General features: G+C 37.9%; 2 protein-coding genes across 2 annotated transcripts; one reads left to right on the top strand and one right to left on the bottom strand.

Moving 5' to 3' along the window:
- Positions 1-229: 229 nt before the first annotated feature.
- Positions 230-1535, bottom strand: LOC109159831 (putative F-box/kelch-repeat protein At1g15680). Its single transcript, XM_019307943.1, has 2 exons — positions 896-1535; positions 230-822 (listed from the first exon to the last, which is right to left on the bottom strand). Exons 1-2 carry the CDS (start codon positions 1533-1535, stop codon positions 230-232), a joined length of 1233 nt encoding a protein of 410 aa, XP_019163488.1.
- Positions 1536-8757: 7222 nt separating this feature from the next.
- LOC109159830 lies at positions 8758-11293 on the top strand. Its single transcript, XM_019307941.1, has 4 exons — positions 8758-8821; positions 9432-9719; positions 9946-10137; positions 10245-11293. The coding sequence occupies exons 1-4, from the start codon at positions 8758-8760 to the stop codon at positions 11291-11293; spliced, it is 1593 nt and encodes a 530-aa protein (XP_019163486.1).
- Positions 11294-18293: the final 7000 nt, after the last annotated feature.

Genomic DNA, 18293 nt, shown 5'->3' with positions numbered 1-18293 from the left:
TTGAGCAAAAACCACTGATGTGGTTGCTCTAAGGAACCTATCATAAAAACATTACCACCAAGGAAGTTTGTTTCAAGTGTTACATATTAAACAACCAGCCAAGCCAAGTCATGCCATGCCATAAGATGATAAGAAATAAACAGTCATTACCAACAAAGAAGTTTGTTTCTCCTATTGAATTGGAAAGGAAGAAGCAAGAAAAATAAGAAATACATAGCCTGCCATATGTTTAGTACCGCAGTAATGATATTGCTGTTGGCCACGGCTGGTCAACAAGGTGAAAGGCATCCCTCCAACTAAACACCGCTCTCTCATTTATTGGGTAGAATCGCTCTATTATTCTGCTTTTCATGTTAACCAAGACTACTCCATTAAGTAACCGTAAATAAATAACATTTCTATTTTCAGGATGGAGACTTAGTACTGAGAAACAAGGCAATTCACCCTGCAAACTTTCCAGTAACCCATTATGGATCAGATTTCTAAGGTGAATCTTGTGAACCAAAATCCACAACCCAGAGTCATAGTCCTCGAATTCCCATACATCCAGTATGGGATCTATTGTATATTCATCTGAAACTTCCGCTACACGAAGACAACCTTGGCTTACTCCAAAGCAATTATTTCTGGATATTTGAATTGGAATTGGAAGATGAATGACACGAGAGAATATTTCCGGGGTGTTAAGTGGATCATAGACCATGATACAATCAGCGTTTAGCCAATGCAGCATCCCTCTATAGGCAACAAGAGGAGTTCTCCCTCCGTAGTGATTCAAGCTCAGAGGGGATGAAACAACCAAACTCCTCCATTGCCACTTCTCTGAAGAAAAGACTTGGGCTTTAAACCCGGAACAAGGTGTACTCGGAGTACTACGCCACATACGAAGCCTCACCAGTCACCACCATGAACTTGTTATGATGAGAAGCATCCTCCACCCACAAAAAGCCAATTGAGACATCCTGCGGTAAGCTCTCATAGGCAGCTGGAGGGAGAGCAATCCATTGTCTGGTGAGCGGATTGGAGACATAATAATCAATTTTGTTGGTAAGGGTAATAAGGCAAGAGCATAAGATTAAGTCAGCAAAGGAGCCTTCCAACCGAAGTTTGTGAAGGTCTGTAGGGGGACACGGGAGATAACTTAAACGGAATAACGCACTCTCTCCGTACACCTTTCGTAATAAGGAAGAAGAGTTGGAGATGATTTGGAAGTCAGAATCGCATTGGTTGCAGTCGGCAGAGTCACAGAAGTCACAAGAATATGCAAATCGGAAAACCAGACTTGACTCAACATTATCTGTATGGTTATGATGGTGACGGAAGCGGGCAATAAAGTAAGGAGAAGAGATGAGAGAATACCAGCGTTTGCAAACCGCTTGGAATCGAACGGCAGATGTTGTGGGTAGTCTTACAAGTATCTCGCCCACCAATTCGTCGCACAATAAGTTATTGGATTCATGATTAGCAACCCACCGTAATGCCCTCTGCCCACACGGAATTAGAGCCGCCATTTTGCCCCCCTCACAATCCGCCATTCTTACCGGTCGTCGGCGGAATTAAGCTGCAAAATATTTTTGCTTTTTGCCGAAACATCAGATCAGATCAGATCAGATCAGATCAGAGTTTAAACCTAATTGCTCAACTTTGCGGTTTTAAACTACAATCCTTTTCGGCTGAGATTTTAAGTATACTAGTACGCTACCATATTAGGCAATAGAGTTAATTCCAACATTAGTCCTCTAATTATCATGATTTTCCACAATTAGTCCTCAACTTTTAATTTGGACAATTTAGACCCTTGACTATTAAAAAGTTTTCAATATTGGTCCTTTTGTTTTAATGTTGTTAGATGAACGTTAAAATGAGGGTTAAAAAAGTCTTTTTATGTCTCTTGCGTATAATACATCATGTATCTCCTCCATATACATTATTAAACTCCATATACGCTATTAAAAAAAAAAAAAAAAAAAAAAAAAAAAACCCTTTGTATCTGCTCTCTCTCTCCCTCAGCTTCACCCACCATCACCATCTCTCTCTATCTGGCGGTAAGAGGCAACCCCATCAACGGCCACCAAAGCCGTCGCCACCTTCTTCACTCCCCCTCAGCTTCTTCTCCCCCTAGCCTTAAATTTTCTTTCCTTGCCAGCAATCACAGAGAACCACAGTAGTTTAAAAACAGAGATGGCAGTGGATCCGGCGAAACAGATATGATAGCAGATCCTGCAACATCTTCTTCTCCTCCCGGCGAGATTGGTCAACAGAAGGCAAGCTCCGGCATAGCAGGTGGGCGGCGGCTGCTGAACCTTCGTTCTCGCTCCTCCCTCCCTCTCTCGTCAACAACAACGACGGTTGGCCCTCTTCCCGGCAAAGGCAGCAGGTCCGACGAATCCATCTCCGGTGAGCAGCGACCTCCATCAATCGCGTATACGCTATGGATGTTAGATCTTCGTCCACCGCCTTGGGCTCTCTCCTCGACGGGGTGGCGACGGCGGCACCGGACTCGGCGGCTCTTTCACATCGCCACCAACGCCGTATTCGCAGTCGCATCCACCCATCACCCACGCGTCCTTTCTTCCCTCTCCTTTTCCGCCATGGTCATAACCGCTTCCTTTTCCTCGGCGGCGAGGTCGGGAGAAATCATACGCTATGGATGTTTTTTTTTTGTTCACGGTTAAACAATAATAATTTCTTTCTTTCTTATTTGATCAGTAGCAGTAAGAGCCATCGTGTGACCCCAGTCATGAAAACAGAACCAAACTCTAGGAATCAACACCCATATCCATTGAAATGTCTAATTAATTGAACACACTACAAAATGGATTTTAATGCATTTACAATAATATGCAGCAGAGCTCTCCTCCCACCTCTTTGCTACCCCCCATCAAAGCATAAAAAAGAAGCTTTTGACACTTTCCTGAGTTTCCTCTTGCACACCTCTATCTCAAAACCTTGTTCCTACGACTGTTTGGAGTAAGAAGAGGAAGGCACACGCTTGTTGCGAAACATCATGTAGGCTGTAGCCGAGAGGCAAAACGACGCCGACCATATGATGGCGGCTCCAATCACGTACCTCAACGGGCTCGGCGGCTCCACCTCCAACACTGTCACCATAGGTAGTGGCGTTTGCTGCAGCTAACACTGAGATCAGCTACCGAATCGGAACTACAGATTCTACGGAGGTTGACCGGAGAAGAAGGAAGTGTTTTTTGTTCGAAAATACGTTAGGGGGGTTAAAAGACAGTTTTAGCCTTCATTTTAACGTCCATTTAACCACATGAAAACGGAAGGACCAACATCGGAAACTTTTTGATAGTCAAGAGTCTAAATTGTCCAAATTAAAAGTCGAGGACCAATTGTGGAAAATCATGATAGTCGGAGGACTAATGCTGGAATTATCTCTAGGCAATATTATAATAATACTATTTATTTATTTAAAAATACTAGTTAACATAAAGCAATTCATATATTATAAAATAATTTAAATATAGTTATATTAATTTTGCAAAAAACCTAAACATCAATGCTGAATTTTACAAATTGTTAAAAACTTCCTTATACACAACTTCCTTAAAATAATAATTTTAAGATTGCTAACCCTAGATAGAGCTACATTGTTCATGTACAAAAACATGTTTCTTCAAAAGTAATCCAACATTTGAAAGACACATTGGCTCTTGTTTATTGTTGTTGCATAAGATAATATTAGAGAGAATTGTCTCCTTTTGGAACTTAAATGTCAACTAAAAAAAATGTCAACTGAGAATCTAATGGAGTCAATGTCAATCCCCGGATCAAAAATCCAATACCCAAATTATTTCCTGACATAATCTTTGCTCCAATAACATGATTTCCTAATTTCCTAATAATGAATCTCGTGTCATTACACAAACCCGCTGAATGACCAATGTTCCATGAAAGCATGATTGATGACCCCAATTTTAAAGTAAGAGAATGATTTGGAATCCCTGAACATTTTAATCTATTCAAAAACTTTGGGGATGTGCAATTGGGCCAATGTATATGAATCAGAATCCGATTGACAAACAAAATCGGAGCTGAAATACATTCTACCCTCAGTTGGATTCAAGCTACTCATATACTCATTGATCTCATCAAGTACATCCAATATATGTTGCTGTTAAAATTGCACGACCATTTAAATATTCCAACACAAGTATCAGAAAAACAAAAAAAAAAAAAAAAAAAAAAAAAAACATAGGGAATATACTATTAACTATTGTTGCAATTGGATAATCTTGGGGTTGTAATAAATTATCTTTTGAGATTTCTATATTTGCAAAATCATCATTAGTCGCACATGTCTCACCATCACCTATATGGCTATATACATCAGCAATTCATTTTGAAAAAGCATTTATTTCTTCAAAGGTATCAACATTTCCTACTCTTTGTAATCTTAAAGTTTTAGTCAATCTTAACATTTTACAACTATTCCAAAGATACGAAGAGTTTATAATTGCCCAACAATGTCTTGTCTTTTTCCCTTGAGAATCACATGTAGTATTTGTCAAAAATCACTACCAATAACCACTCTTTTCTCCCCAAATGTCATACTTGAACTCAAAGGATTCACAAATCGTAACAGATCCCTCATAGTTCGATCCAATGCCTCAAAGCAATGTTTATACATCATTGACTCCAAATGATAAGTTTTGACATTATAAGTAGCTCAAAAAGATCACTATTGCCTTGGGAAATGTTACAGGATGAATCTTCATTTACGTCTATGGGTATAGTATCAAGACTGTACCACACTACATAAACAATATACCAAAAATAAAGGAAGATGAGAGAGTCAATTTAAGAGTGAGAAATAACATTAGTCAATTTTAGACATTGTTATTTGTTGCTACGGAATTCGAACATTTCGTATGTGAAAACAACAAATATGGTAGTTTTTTATAAACTCAAATCGTAGTAATTTTCATTTTTATGAATTCACAAATCTTTTATGTTCATCTTCGCTAATTGTTAACTACGGAGTATTTATGTAATTAGATTCCTATTTGGACCTTGGAGATGTTGCTCATTCCTGTAATTATTGTGGTGCCTTATTCTGGCGACATGAGTGCTCAAATCAAAATGTTACGTGAAGATTGCCGAAATACACAAATTGTTGCTACGAGGGCAAGATACAATTACCTCGCATGAAGGATCCTCCTCATGTTTTCCAGAGCCTATACTTTGACGATAATGAACCGAGCATACACTTCCTCAACAATATTCGAAGATATAACAACATGTTCTGCTTCACGTCTCTGGGAGGTAGAGTCGATAGGTCAATCAACACCGGTAACGGTCCTCCGATTTTTAGGATAAGTGGTCAAAATTATCATTGGATTGGAAGCTTGGTTCCAGGAGAAGGTTCCATGCCAAAGTCTGCACAATTATATATTTACGATACAGATAATGAGATTAATAATCGCATCAATTATGTTACGTAAGTATCCAAATACGTTATACATTTCGTTTTGCTTACACCTACAATACATCTATTGTTTATTTACATCCGTTTGTTTCCTATGCAGAAGAGATGTTAACTCAGGGGATATCCACGAAAATAGTGTTGAGGAATTAAAGAACATGATGGACGAAAATAATGTTTTGGTAAAATGTTTCAAAATGGCAAGACCTGAAATTCAGTCTAATCCAATTGTTGAGGTTAAAATGAATTTAATAGGCAGGCGGAATAAAGATGGAAGGACATACAATTTACCTCAGCTAATGAGGTGGCTGCACTTATTGTCGGGGACCTTGACCCATCGATGAGTGATATAGACATATTGATCGAGAGCCAGACTGAACAGTTGAAGAGAATAAATCATTTGAATAACCCTGCATATTTGCCCATACAGTACCCTTTTGTTGTTCCCATATGGCGAATATGGTTATCGTGAAGATATCACATTTTCTAATGCATGGCGCCAAGGACATCACGGTGGTAGGAATAAAATTAGCCCTAAAGAGTATTTCTCATTCTATATACATGAGAAGGTAAATGAGAAGCATACATTGTTATATTCTAGGAGGTTATTTCAACAATACTTGGTTAATGCATATACAATGATCGAACATGCACGTTTGACCTACATTAGAACTCATCAGAAGGCGTTGCATTGTGAAGCTTATCAGGGGTTGAGCTATGCATTAACAAGGGGCGAATTAGATCCCACAACTCGGGGTAAAAGAATTATACTACCATCATCATTCACAAGCGGAGCTAGGTATATGATTAAAAACTATCAAGATGCAATGGCAATATGCAGGGACATTGGTTATCCTCATCTGTTCATTACATTCACCTGAAGTGGCCTGAGATTGAGCTGTGACACCCCGTAAATTTAACCCTTAATTGTGATTAACTGAGGAATTCATCCTAGCTTTCCTTTGATAATTTCTTTCTAAATCCTGAAATTTAATAGTCGATGGACTAGAATTTGACCAGTCTCCTTAGTCAATCATGTGTACCTTTTGCCTTATGCTTTGTACCTCAACCCTTTTGTCTTCCTAACTTTAGTAAGGGTAAAGTTTACCTTTCACACATGTTTGATGCTCAAGTTTCCCTAGCAAGACATTTCACTCATTTCCCATGCTAGCCAAGTCTTAAACTATCCACCTTCTCTCTAAAAGAAACCTTAGCTTTCTCTCCAAGCTAGAAGAAGGGTTCTCTATCCTTGCAAAGTTCCACCTAAAGATTGTACCTTTCTACCTCTCTAGCATAGGAAAGGGTAAGATCTTAAGTTGTTTAGTATTTTTAGTTGGCTTTAAGGTACCGTTATCTTATTTTGGTGTTTTCTTTGTGGTTTGGTTGTGTAAGAAGTCTTGGGTGAGAAAGAGCTTCAAGGAGAGGCTTAGGAGTGTGAAAAGGAAGTGGTTTTGGTCTACAAAGGTAACCCATGCTCTACAAAATCTATTTTCTATTGCTATTGATATTTCTTGGCTTCTATTTTATGATTCTTGATGTTGTGAGTGATTTGGTGCATGATCTTGTGATAATGCATGTTTAGAGCTTGTATTTAGGGTTCTTAAATGCCTTTCTTTGAGCTATTATTGGGTTCAAGTCATATCTTTGTTGTGTGTGAGGTTTTGGGTGCTTTGGACTTGAACTTGGCTTTGTTGATGAATTTCCCCGAAGGGAAAAATGCGTGTACAGGGTTGTACCCGCGGGCGGAACGGCGGGCAGTGGCCTACCCGCCGCCCCACCCGCGGGGAACGAGGCTTGGTGGGTTGGTACCCCGCGGGCAGGCCCACGGGCAGGGCACTACCCGTGGCCCCACCCGCGGGGAACATTGTGATGTTGGCGGGGAATTGTTTCCCCGTGGTTCTTTCTCTTGGTATTTGATGTTTTGACCTCCCGTTGTTGGATTATTGAGCTTTTGTGAGTCTTCTTAATGTTTCGTATGTCTAGAACGATGTTTTAGGAATCCATGTTAGGATTTGGTGTCTTGAATCGTGCTAAGGGCCCAACCTTGTGATTCATTGGACTAATATGAGTCTTGAAGGTTTGTTGGAACCATTTTGGTTTACCCGTTTTGATGAGCATGCTAGTTTGATGTTTTTATGCTAGTATGTATGGTTTGTTCCTTCTTGTTGAGGATTGGCAACTCGTGTTGCCAATCATATTGGCGTTGGATTGTAATCCATTGTTGTTGAGTATTGCTTCATGTCTTCATTGAAATCTCTTGGTTGATTCTTATGGTGTGATCTTGTACAAATCGTTGTACCTTTTTGTTGATACTTGATTGGGCTATTGATGAGCCTTAATCTTCTTGATGATGATGACTATGTGTGAATATGAATGAGATTGGTGGTTTTGTTACTTGAGCTTTGCTCACGAGATCGGTGGTATGTTACTATGAATTTAATGGTACCCTTGTGTACTGAGAGATCGGTGGTATTGTTTGGCAGTGCGATTGGTGGGGGACGACGGTCCCAGACCGGGAAAAGGTTGGACTCAGAAGTACAGGGTGGCACTCGGAGGTACAGGTTGGAACTGTGATAAGGCCTGGGGTAGCCATAAGGGTGGTACTAAGGTATAAGGTTGGAATGTGAAAACTTACATTGTCATTATGTGATTGTTGTATTCCTTGCTTATGAGTATGTATATGATGAACTCTACCTTGTGGGTTGCATCTAGGGTTGTGGTGGTTTCTTTGATTGAAGTTGTTGGTCTTGATCTTTATTGAGAGCGTGATGTGTTGATTGTTGTCTCGTCTCTTGGTTTTCAAATGCTATATACTGTATTCCTCAGTTCCAAACGCTTTTGATTATATCTATGTATATATATTGATACTTAACGCGTATTGGTGGGTTACCAGCTTTATTCGCTGACCGGGTGTTATCCCTTGTCTTTACAGGTTTTGATTATATCGGAGAACGCGCTAGTGGATCTAGTTAGCGTAGCCTTGCCTTCCTTTTTTATTTAGATGTTGGCCTGTGAGCCTTAGATTGTTGGCCTGTGTGCCTTAGTTTGGGGCATGTATGCCTTAGACAGTTGTCATGTTATGTTGAACTTATAGACTTAGCCTGTGCACCCGTAGTCTTATGGGTGTGGCATAGCACTTTCCCGAATTATGTTAGCTTCCGCTTTTCTTATGCTTGATGATTAGAATGTTAATCTCTTAATTAAGCTTTTAAATTGTTGGTAAATTCGGGGGGTGTTATAGTGAGCGGTATGTTGCACAACGTGGGCTTAAAGCAGAGGATAGACTCGATATTGTTTGTCGCGTGTTTAAGATGAAACTTGATGCTATGATTGAAGAGATCAAGACAGAAAAGCTGTTTGGCGACATATGTGGAGGTATTTGATTATCATACATACTTTAATGTGCCCTAATTAATTCTAAAATACATGTATAAAATTAACTTTTTTTTTTATTTTAATTTCCTGCACAGTTATCTACACAATTGAATTTCAAAAAAGAGGACTCCCTCACGCGCACATATTGCTATTTGCCAAAAGAATGAATCGTGCACATTCTGCACCATAAATTGATGCCTTGATTTCTGCTGAGAATCCAGACCTAGATGCTGACAACGAGTACAATGACGCAGTTAACGAATTTATGTTGCACGGATCGGCGGACAACTCCGGAAGAACTCGCCATGCATGGTAAATGGTAAATGTTCAAAGTATTTCCCCAAAAAGTATGTTAGTCAGACGATTCTGGATAAAGATGGTTACCCAATCTATAGAAGGCGTGATAATGGACGAACAATCAGTAGGAATGGAATCCAACTTGATAACCGTTACGTTGTCCCGCATAATAAACATCTGCTTCTAAAATATCGCGCACATATTAACTTTGAATGGTCCAACCAGTCGAGATCGATCAAATATTTATTCAAATACGTCAATAAAGGAAATGACTGAGTCACTCCAGAGTTCATGATTAATTCTATGAATGCAGTCAGTGGTGATGTGGTCGATGAGATTAACATGTACTACGATTGTCGCTATATATCAGCATGTGAAGCAACTTGGCGACTATTTGGGTACGTGATCCATTATTGCATGCCACCTGTGGAGAGGTTAAATTACCACTTAAAGCACCAACAGAACGTTGTCTATGGGGAGGATCAAAGCCTCGACGAGATTGTCGAGAACCAAGAGGTTAAGGAGAGCCAGTTCACAGCTTGGTTTGAGGCAAACAAAAAATACGAAGATGCTCGGTCGCTCACTTATGCAGAGTTCCCTAGTAAGTTGGTTTGGAGACAAAACTTGCGTGACTGGCATCCAAGCTAAGGAAGAAATGATTCTTCATAGGACGATTGTTCTATGTTCCTCCAGGGTATGGAAAATTATACTATCTAAGATGCCTTTTAAATATCATACGTGGACCTTCAAGCCACGAAGATATTCGCACTATTGGGGGATCATTCACAAATCATTTAGGGATGCGTGTTATGAATATGGATTATTAGATGATGACAAGGAGTACATCGACGGTATTACTGAATCCAATTACTGGGCATCCGCGTCTGCATTGCGAAGGTTGTTTGCTACGTTGCTCACTTCAAGTTCAATCACTAGACCCGAGGTGGTGCGGAATGCCATTTGGCAATTTCTTGATGAGGATGCACAGTTTCATCGTCAACGTCTCATGCACAATCCATGTAAATCAACATGCAATCTATTTATTGAACATTATTATTTGCTTTTCATGATTAATACAAAAACCTATTCTTTGATTATGTTTTCGTTTCGTTTCTAAACTATGCAGATTTGTTGTTATTGAAATACGATAAACAACAATTTGCTTTGGTCGAGTTGGAGAAGTTATTGTCTTTGTGGGGGAAGAGCCTGAGCGACTATCTGGAAATGCCGATTCTAGAAGAAAATAACATTGGATTGACGGAAAACATGTTGATATCCGAAGAGTTGGCGTACCACAAGGAATCATTGAAGGTAGAGCATGAAACATTGGTAACTCAATTGACGGATGAACAGAAGGTTGTTTACAACTCTGTTATTAATGATAGTGATTCTAAAGGAGGCAGATTGTTTTTTGTATATGGTTACGGAGGAACATGCAAGACGTTCGTCTGGAAAACATTATCTTCAAAGATAAGGAGTCGCGGAGATATTGTTCTGAATGTTGCTTCAAGTGGAATAGCATCTTTACTATTGCTGGGTAGCAGGACATCGCATTCTCGATTTGCTATACCACTCTCAGTGAATGAAGATTTCACCTGCAATATCTCGCAAGGTAGTGACCTTTGCGAACTTATAATCAAGTGCAAATTGATAATATGGGATGAAGCACCGATGACACACAAATACTGTTTTGAGACTTTAGACAAAACCATGAGGGATATATTGAGATTCACTGTACCTGGTAGTGATCAGAAAACATTTGGTGGAAAGACAGTAGTATTGGGCGGTGATTTTAGACAGATTCTTCCAGTTATTACAAAAGCAACAAGACCAATGATTGTAGGAGCCACTATTAATTCTTCATACCTCTGGAGGAATTGCAAGGTATTGAGGCTCACGAAAAACCTGAGACTACAGAGCTTAGCTTCAAACGAAGATAGACAGACGGTTGATTGGTTCTCAAGATGGATTGCAGACATCGGGGATGGGATTACAAGGTTTGTAAACAATGGTTTGTTTGATATCGATATTCCACCAAGGTTTATGTTGAAGTGTGGACCTGATCCAATTGCAACTATAGTCGAAAGCATTTTCCCAGCGGCGAAGTATGGAATGCTAGAAGAGTCACACCTAGAAGGGCGAGCGATCCTCTCACCGACTTTAGATGTTGTTTGATCAAATTAATCAGTATATGTGTGACATGAACACTACATAAGGTTGGACGTATTTAAGCTGTGACTCTTTGTGTAAGGCAGAATCAGATGGTGATAATCTCTCACAAGTACATACTCCTAAATTTTTAAATAGTTTGAGATTGTCTGGACTTCCTAATCATTCATTGACAATAAAGGTTGGTGCACCTGTTATCTTACTGCGGAACATAAACCACTCTCTTGGTCTTTGCAACGGTACGCGCCTCATCGTTACAAGATTGGCGGATCATATTGTCGAAGCAAGAATAGTTAATGGAACGCAACATGGAACCAAAGTACTTATACCACGAATGTCTCTCACCCCTTCTGATACGAGATTGCCGTTCAAGTTCCAGCGTAAACAATTCTCGTTGATGCTAGCATATGCAATGACTATCAACAAAAGCCATGGTCAAACACTAACTCACGTAGGATTATTATTGAAAAAACCAGTCTTTAATCACGGTCAATTGTACGTGACTTTTTCCCGAGTCACTCATCCTGATGACCTTAAGGTTTTAGCTCTAGACGATGATGGACAAACTTCAGTTACTACTACTAATGTCGTCTACAAAGAGGTTTTCAACAATGTGTAATTCAAAACAGTTATATTATGTTTTCTTCTTGCACCAATATAACAAAATTGTTACATATCTTCATATTACATATATATTCCGTTACACGAATTTCTATAGCTAAATTACTACACATAAAGATAATGAGACCAATTAATTCAATTCCGAAACATTCATACCAACCTTAATTCAACGTTCAAATTTACACTATCGAATATAAAGCAAATTATAATTCATATATTATAATGAATATATTCCGTGCATCGCACGGGTGCAAATACTAGTAAATCATAAATGATGTATTGCTTAGAACTTGAATAAGAGGCGGCCATAGGTCCATTCGGGAATCAGGACTGGATTAGTCATGAATTGCCCTGAAAAAATAAGAACCTAAGGGGCCGTTTACTAACTGGAAACTTCTGAAAATTTTCGAAAATTGGAAAATAGAAAACAAAAAACATACTAAGACAGTTTTTCAGAAATCTGGAACACACTTAAAAACTGTTTTCGAAATGGAAAATAGAATCATCTATCATCTATTTAGTTATATGTCACTATAACCACATTACTATGATTACATTCATTATCATCTTATTTTACTTATCACTATCTTCTATCTTTTCTACTTACTTTACTTATTTAAACATAATTTATTTGCTTACACTTTAAACTTAGACATTATTTACATGATCAAAATTAAGATTTAAACTCTATATATAATGTTTTAGATTTTGATTGAACTCAATAGATTATTAGTTCGAATATTTTTAATTATGTTACATCATAATACAAGTTCGGTCCAGATATCGGATATTGAAATCTCACATATATTAGAATTCAAAGTAAAAGTTATATATTCATATACATGTCATTCAAATGAATATATCCAAAAAAAAAAAATTAAATATTAGATAAAAAATATTAATATTATCTAAACTAAATTTTAGGTGAAAACTGAAAAATTAGAAAACAGAAAACAGAGAACAGTTTTCTGTTAGTAAACAAGTTTTCTAAATAGAAAACGGAGAATGAAAATTGAAAAATTAGAAAACAGAGAACAGTTTTCTGTTAGTAAACGAACTCTAAGATTTTCCGAGCGGGGGTGAAGTGTCAAATAGCACCATGAACCAATAGCAAAATGTCATGCCGCACCCTAATCTTACATAAGTGATGATTCGATGCACAAACTAAAAAATTTTATCCGCCTAAAACTTTTTGTAGGTTGCCTTCAAGTTATAGGTAATAACTTGTTGATGTGGAGGTAATTTGGTATGACATGGCATCCATTTCATCATTTTGCTTGAATAAACAAAGCCTAATTTTTTAAAATATCCAAATTGCCCCAAATTCATACATTTTTCATCCAAAATTCTCATCGATCACGCAAGAAATTCTTCATCCCATGATGTTTGCTTCTTCCCTCCACCTTCATCAAAACCAAAAAAAAAAAAAAAAAAATTGTCGTACGCAACCATGGCTTCGTTGTTCTCTCCGTCTCTCCCTCTCTTTCTCTTTCTCTTTCTCTTTCTCTTTGAGATGTCAAAAACTGATGGACAAAGCAGTGTATGCAAAGGAAGAAAGAAGGTATATTCATGTACTGGTCAACTTACATCATAAGAGAAAGAAAGATTGTATATATACATGGACATACACAATATCCACAATATCGTTGGTGCTACGCCGGTGCCGCCGGTGTTCCGGCGACTGCAATATCGCCGGATTCTGGAAATTCCACAAAATATTGAGAGAAAAAACGACGGAGAATACACAAAACTTGAATTGAAGCAGGTAAATCCTAAAACACAATCTGGAAATTTTGAATTGAAGCAGGTGAGGCCGGCGATGGAAGATGTTCGCGATTGGTGGAAATTTTGATGAAATTAGGGCTAAGTTCAAGAAGATGTTCGCAATTGGTGGTGCGGCTCACATTGGAGTGCTAGATGCTCGCAATATTTTTGTTAAATTCATACAGGAACAGGGAGGATGGTTTTGGCAGTCTTGGCGGTGATAAGGTGGTGAAATTTGTGCGGTGGAGTGGTCGACGACGAGGCATAGGAGGGTGTCCAGAGTGGCAGAGTGGAATAGAGGGCGGCGGAGGTTGGGGATGGAGTCGAGGCAGTGGTCAACGGCGAGACGGAGGAGGGTATCAGAGTGAAAGAGAAGCCGGTGGAGGTTGGAGATGGTGTAGATGCAGTGGTCGATGGAAACTGGGAAGGAAGAAGAGTTAGATATTGAACTTTTGATTATTTAAGAAATAACCCAAAACTTTTTTAAAATTTTAAGTTGGGACACATTAATAAAAACAAACTCCACGTCAGATAAATACACCGGCACCATGTCATCAGGGATACCGGGAAACCTACAAAAAGTTTTAGGTGGACAAATTTTTTTAGTTTGTGCATCGAATCATCACTTATGTAAGATTAGGGTGCGGCATGACATTTCGCTATTGGTTCATGGTGCTATTTGACACTTCACCCCGCAAGTTATGACGTGCAACCGTGTGCACCATGCATGGTGCACACGGTTGCAAAACGTCGTCGTTTTGATTAAAAACGACGCCGTCCAACTTTAAAAAAAAAGTTCATTTTCGATTGCCGTTAACGGCGTTATGCTGTGCATAATTTGAACTATATATCCAGAATTAATAAACTATATATCTATAATTAATTAACTATATATCCACACCGGTTACTGGTACTCTGTTTTGGCTTATGGCAGTTCGTTGTGTCTGTGTATTCAGAATTAATGAACTATATATTCAGAATTAATGAACTATAAATTCAAAATTAGTGAACTAAATATCCAGAATTAATGAACTATATATCCAGAATTAGTGAACTATATATCCAAGATTAATGAACTATATATTCAGAATTAGTGAATTATATATCCAGAATTAGTGAACTATATATCCACACCGATTACTGGTACTCTGTTTTGGCTTATAGTAGTTCACTGCGTTTGTGTATTCAGAATGAATGAACTATATATTCAGAATTAATGAACTATAAATTCAGAATTAGTGAACTATATATCCATAAAATGCATAATACATGAAGAAGTAGACCTCAATTGATAATGATGATAAAAAAAATTGATTGCTCGAATTAAACGGTGCCACTAACAACACCGTTACTCCACCATAGTGAAACGGCGTCGTTTGTAACCGTGTGTACCATGCATGGTAAACACGATTTAACGATTGTTTCCGAGTTGGCTTAGGCTGGAACTACCTCAATCATTATATCATGACCCATGGTTCAACGTACATTTACTTACATAACATTTATTTTTAATACATATTGAAGGTTCAATTCATTATTAGATATACTATCTAAAAAAAAACAATAATAATACATTAAAAATAATATTTAACAAATTACAACTTGATAGGCATTATTTTTATATATGTATAGGATACATTATTTTTTATATGTAATGATCATTATTTGAATGTGTAAAAAATAGTATGAAAACAAGTTGAGAATTTATTATTTATATGAAAAAAAAATCACTATTTGTATGCATAGAATTCATTATTTGAACATGTACAAACTAATTAATTGTTGATTATTTAACATGTATATTTTGAACTCATTTTTTCTGTACATGAGATTCATTATTTATAGAACATAGCTGGACTATACTTATTCCGGCACACTCCATCCATCTTACCCCTTTACTTACAAATCTGATATTCAGTAAAATCTGAAGTTTACTATGTAGTATGTATGTGTGAATGTGTATAGGAGTCTAAGCTTTGAATACCAATAAAGATGTCACAACTAAAACCAAATAAATGCATTGGATAACTTAATATGATAAAACGTATACCAATTAAGTCACAGCTAAAACGAAATGTTAGAAGCAAATTGCAGGTAGTAAACTGTGTTCCTAACAAAACCTCCTAATTGTTTCGATGTCTGCTATCTACCATTCCATATAGGGATGTCAATCGGGCCAGCCCACTCGGTTTCGAGCTAGCCCTGTCGGGTTGTCGGGCTAATCGGTTTATTAATATTTTATTCTCGGGTTCGGTTTGGCCCTAACCCTAAACTTCGGGTTGTCGAGCTAATCGGGCGGGTTGAACCATCTGAACTAAAATTAAAAACGGAAAGTGAGTACCCATATTTACAGTAGAGATGACAATGGGGTGGGTCGGGTCGGAGCGGGTGCGGGTGCGGGAAGTATACTCCCCGTCTCCGTCCTCAATGAAAAATTGAAAATAGTCCCTATCTACGTTCCCGCGGAGAATTTGGCAGGGACGAAGAATTCCGTCCTCATCAATTTTTAGTCAAAATATTAAATTAATGTTGTTTTAAATTTTAAAAAACTAAAAACTTAAGTTTTAATTTATATATATATATATATATATATATATATATATATATATATATATATATATATATATATATATATATATTATTTATTTATTTATTTATTTTTAATTATAATAATTATTCCATGTATGTTAGGTTTCACATCACTTCTATAATAAAAAAAAAATAATTTTCAATAGTTCGGGTTGTCGGGCTTGCCCTTTTAATTTCGGGCTAGCCCTATCGGGCCACCGGGCTAATCGGTTTCGGGCTCGTCGGGCTAATGTGTTTTATCGGACTAGCCCGTTCGGGCCATAGCCCTGTCGGTTTCGGTTTTATCGGGTTAGCCCATCGAGTTCGGATTAAATTGACATCCCTAATTCCATATATATACATGTATGTATACTATACCCAACAGCAGCCCTGCCAGAACCAAAGTCATGTCTGAGGAAAGTAACCTATCATAAAAACATTACCAACAAGGAATTGAAGTTTGTTTCAAGTGTTACATATTAAACAACCAGCCATACCATGCCATAAGATGATAAGAAATAAACAGTTATTACCAACAAAGAAGTTTGTTTCTACTATTGAATTGGCCGGAAAGGAAGAAACAAGAAAATCAAGTCACACTGTTAAATATACATAGCCAGCCATATATTGGGTAGAATCGCTATATTATTATTCAATTTTTCATGTTGACAGGGACTACTCCATTACATAACCGTACATAAATAACATCCCCATTTTCATGGTGGAGACTTTGTACTGAGAAACAATGCAATTCACTCTGCAAACTTTTCAGTAATCCATTATGGATCAGATTTCTAAGGTGAATCTTGTGAACCCAAATCCACAACCCAGAGTCATAGTCCTCCCGTTCCCATACATCCAGTATGGGATCTATTGTCCATTCATCTGAAACTTCAATTCCGCTACACGAAGACAACCTTTACTTACTCCAAACCAATTATATTTGTAAATATAGAGGGGAATTATTTGAATTGGAAGATGAATGACACGAGAGAACCTTTCCGGGGTGTTAAGTGGATCATACACCACGATACAATCACCGGTTAGCCAATTCTGTTGGGAAGAAAGCTCACAAGAATATATAATTAGCACAATAAAAATAAATAAACGGCACCAAGAAGAACACCAATATTTTTAACGTGGAAAAACCTCTTCAAGGCAAGGAGTAAAAAACCACGGACACAAGCCAGTAAACCTTCCACTATATAGATAATGGGTACAACAGAGAAGACTTCTCTAATTCAACGATTAGAGGCAACACAATACAAGAGAAAATAACATACCCCAAGGCACAAGAATTTCTACGAAATCCGCCAACTTCTTCTCGGTTATTTCTCACACTTGTATATCTCACACAAATTTTCTCTCCTCTCTTTTTCTTCTTCTTGAACTCTCTCATATCCAAGGTAGCCAAATCCATGGCCTTTATATAGGCTTTACAAAGTCAACTCTTTTGTCTTTTCATTTGCCACTTTAATCTCCCATTAAGTGGACATGAATGAAGCCATTAATCAAAAAACCTTTCACTTCATCTTCCAAGCTTAATTGTTAAGCTTTTGGTCACCACCCTACCCACGTTGGTGGGACCATCTAGCAACAAACTCCCCCTCACGCCAATGTGGGAGGGACTTGCATCCCTGCAGCTGAACGACAGATCTCAAGCTTTTCCCTTGGTAATGACTTTGTTAACATGTCAGACCCATTTTCATCTGTATGGATCTTTACAAGTTGTAACTGGTTCATCTCCAAAACATCTCGTATCCAGTGATATCTTACATCGATATGTTTCGATCTTGAATGAAAAAAGGAATTCTTACCAAGGTGTATAGCACTCTGACTATCACAAAATAACTCATATTTGTCTTGTTTGATCCCGAGTTCTTGAAGAAGTTTCTTCATCCATAGCAACTCTTTACAAGCTTCAGTTGCTGCAATAAACTCAGCCTCTGTGGTAGAAAGTGCAACACACTTTGTAACTTAAACTGTCATGATACTGCTCCCTCTGCAAATGTTATCAGATACCCCGAAGTCGACTTTCTAGAGTCAATGTCAC

The sequence above is a fragment of the Ipomoea nil genome, unplaced genomic scaffold (genome assembly GCF_001879475.1).
Source record: "Ipomoea nil cultivar Tokyo-kokei standard unplaced genomic scaffold, Asagao_1.1 scaffold2845, whole genome shotgun sequence".
NCBI classification, from domain to species: Eukaryota; Viridiplantae; Streptophyta; class Magnoliopsida; order Solanales; family Convolvulaceae; genus Ipomoea; species Ipomoea nil.
Note: the sequence above shows the minus strand (reverse complement) of the source record. Positions and strands in the feature narration are given on the sequence as shown.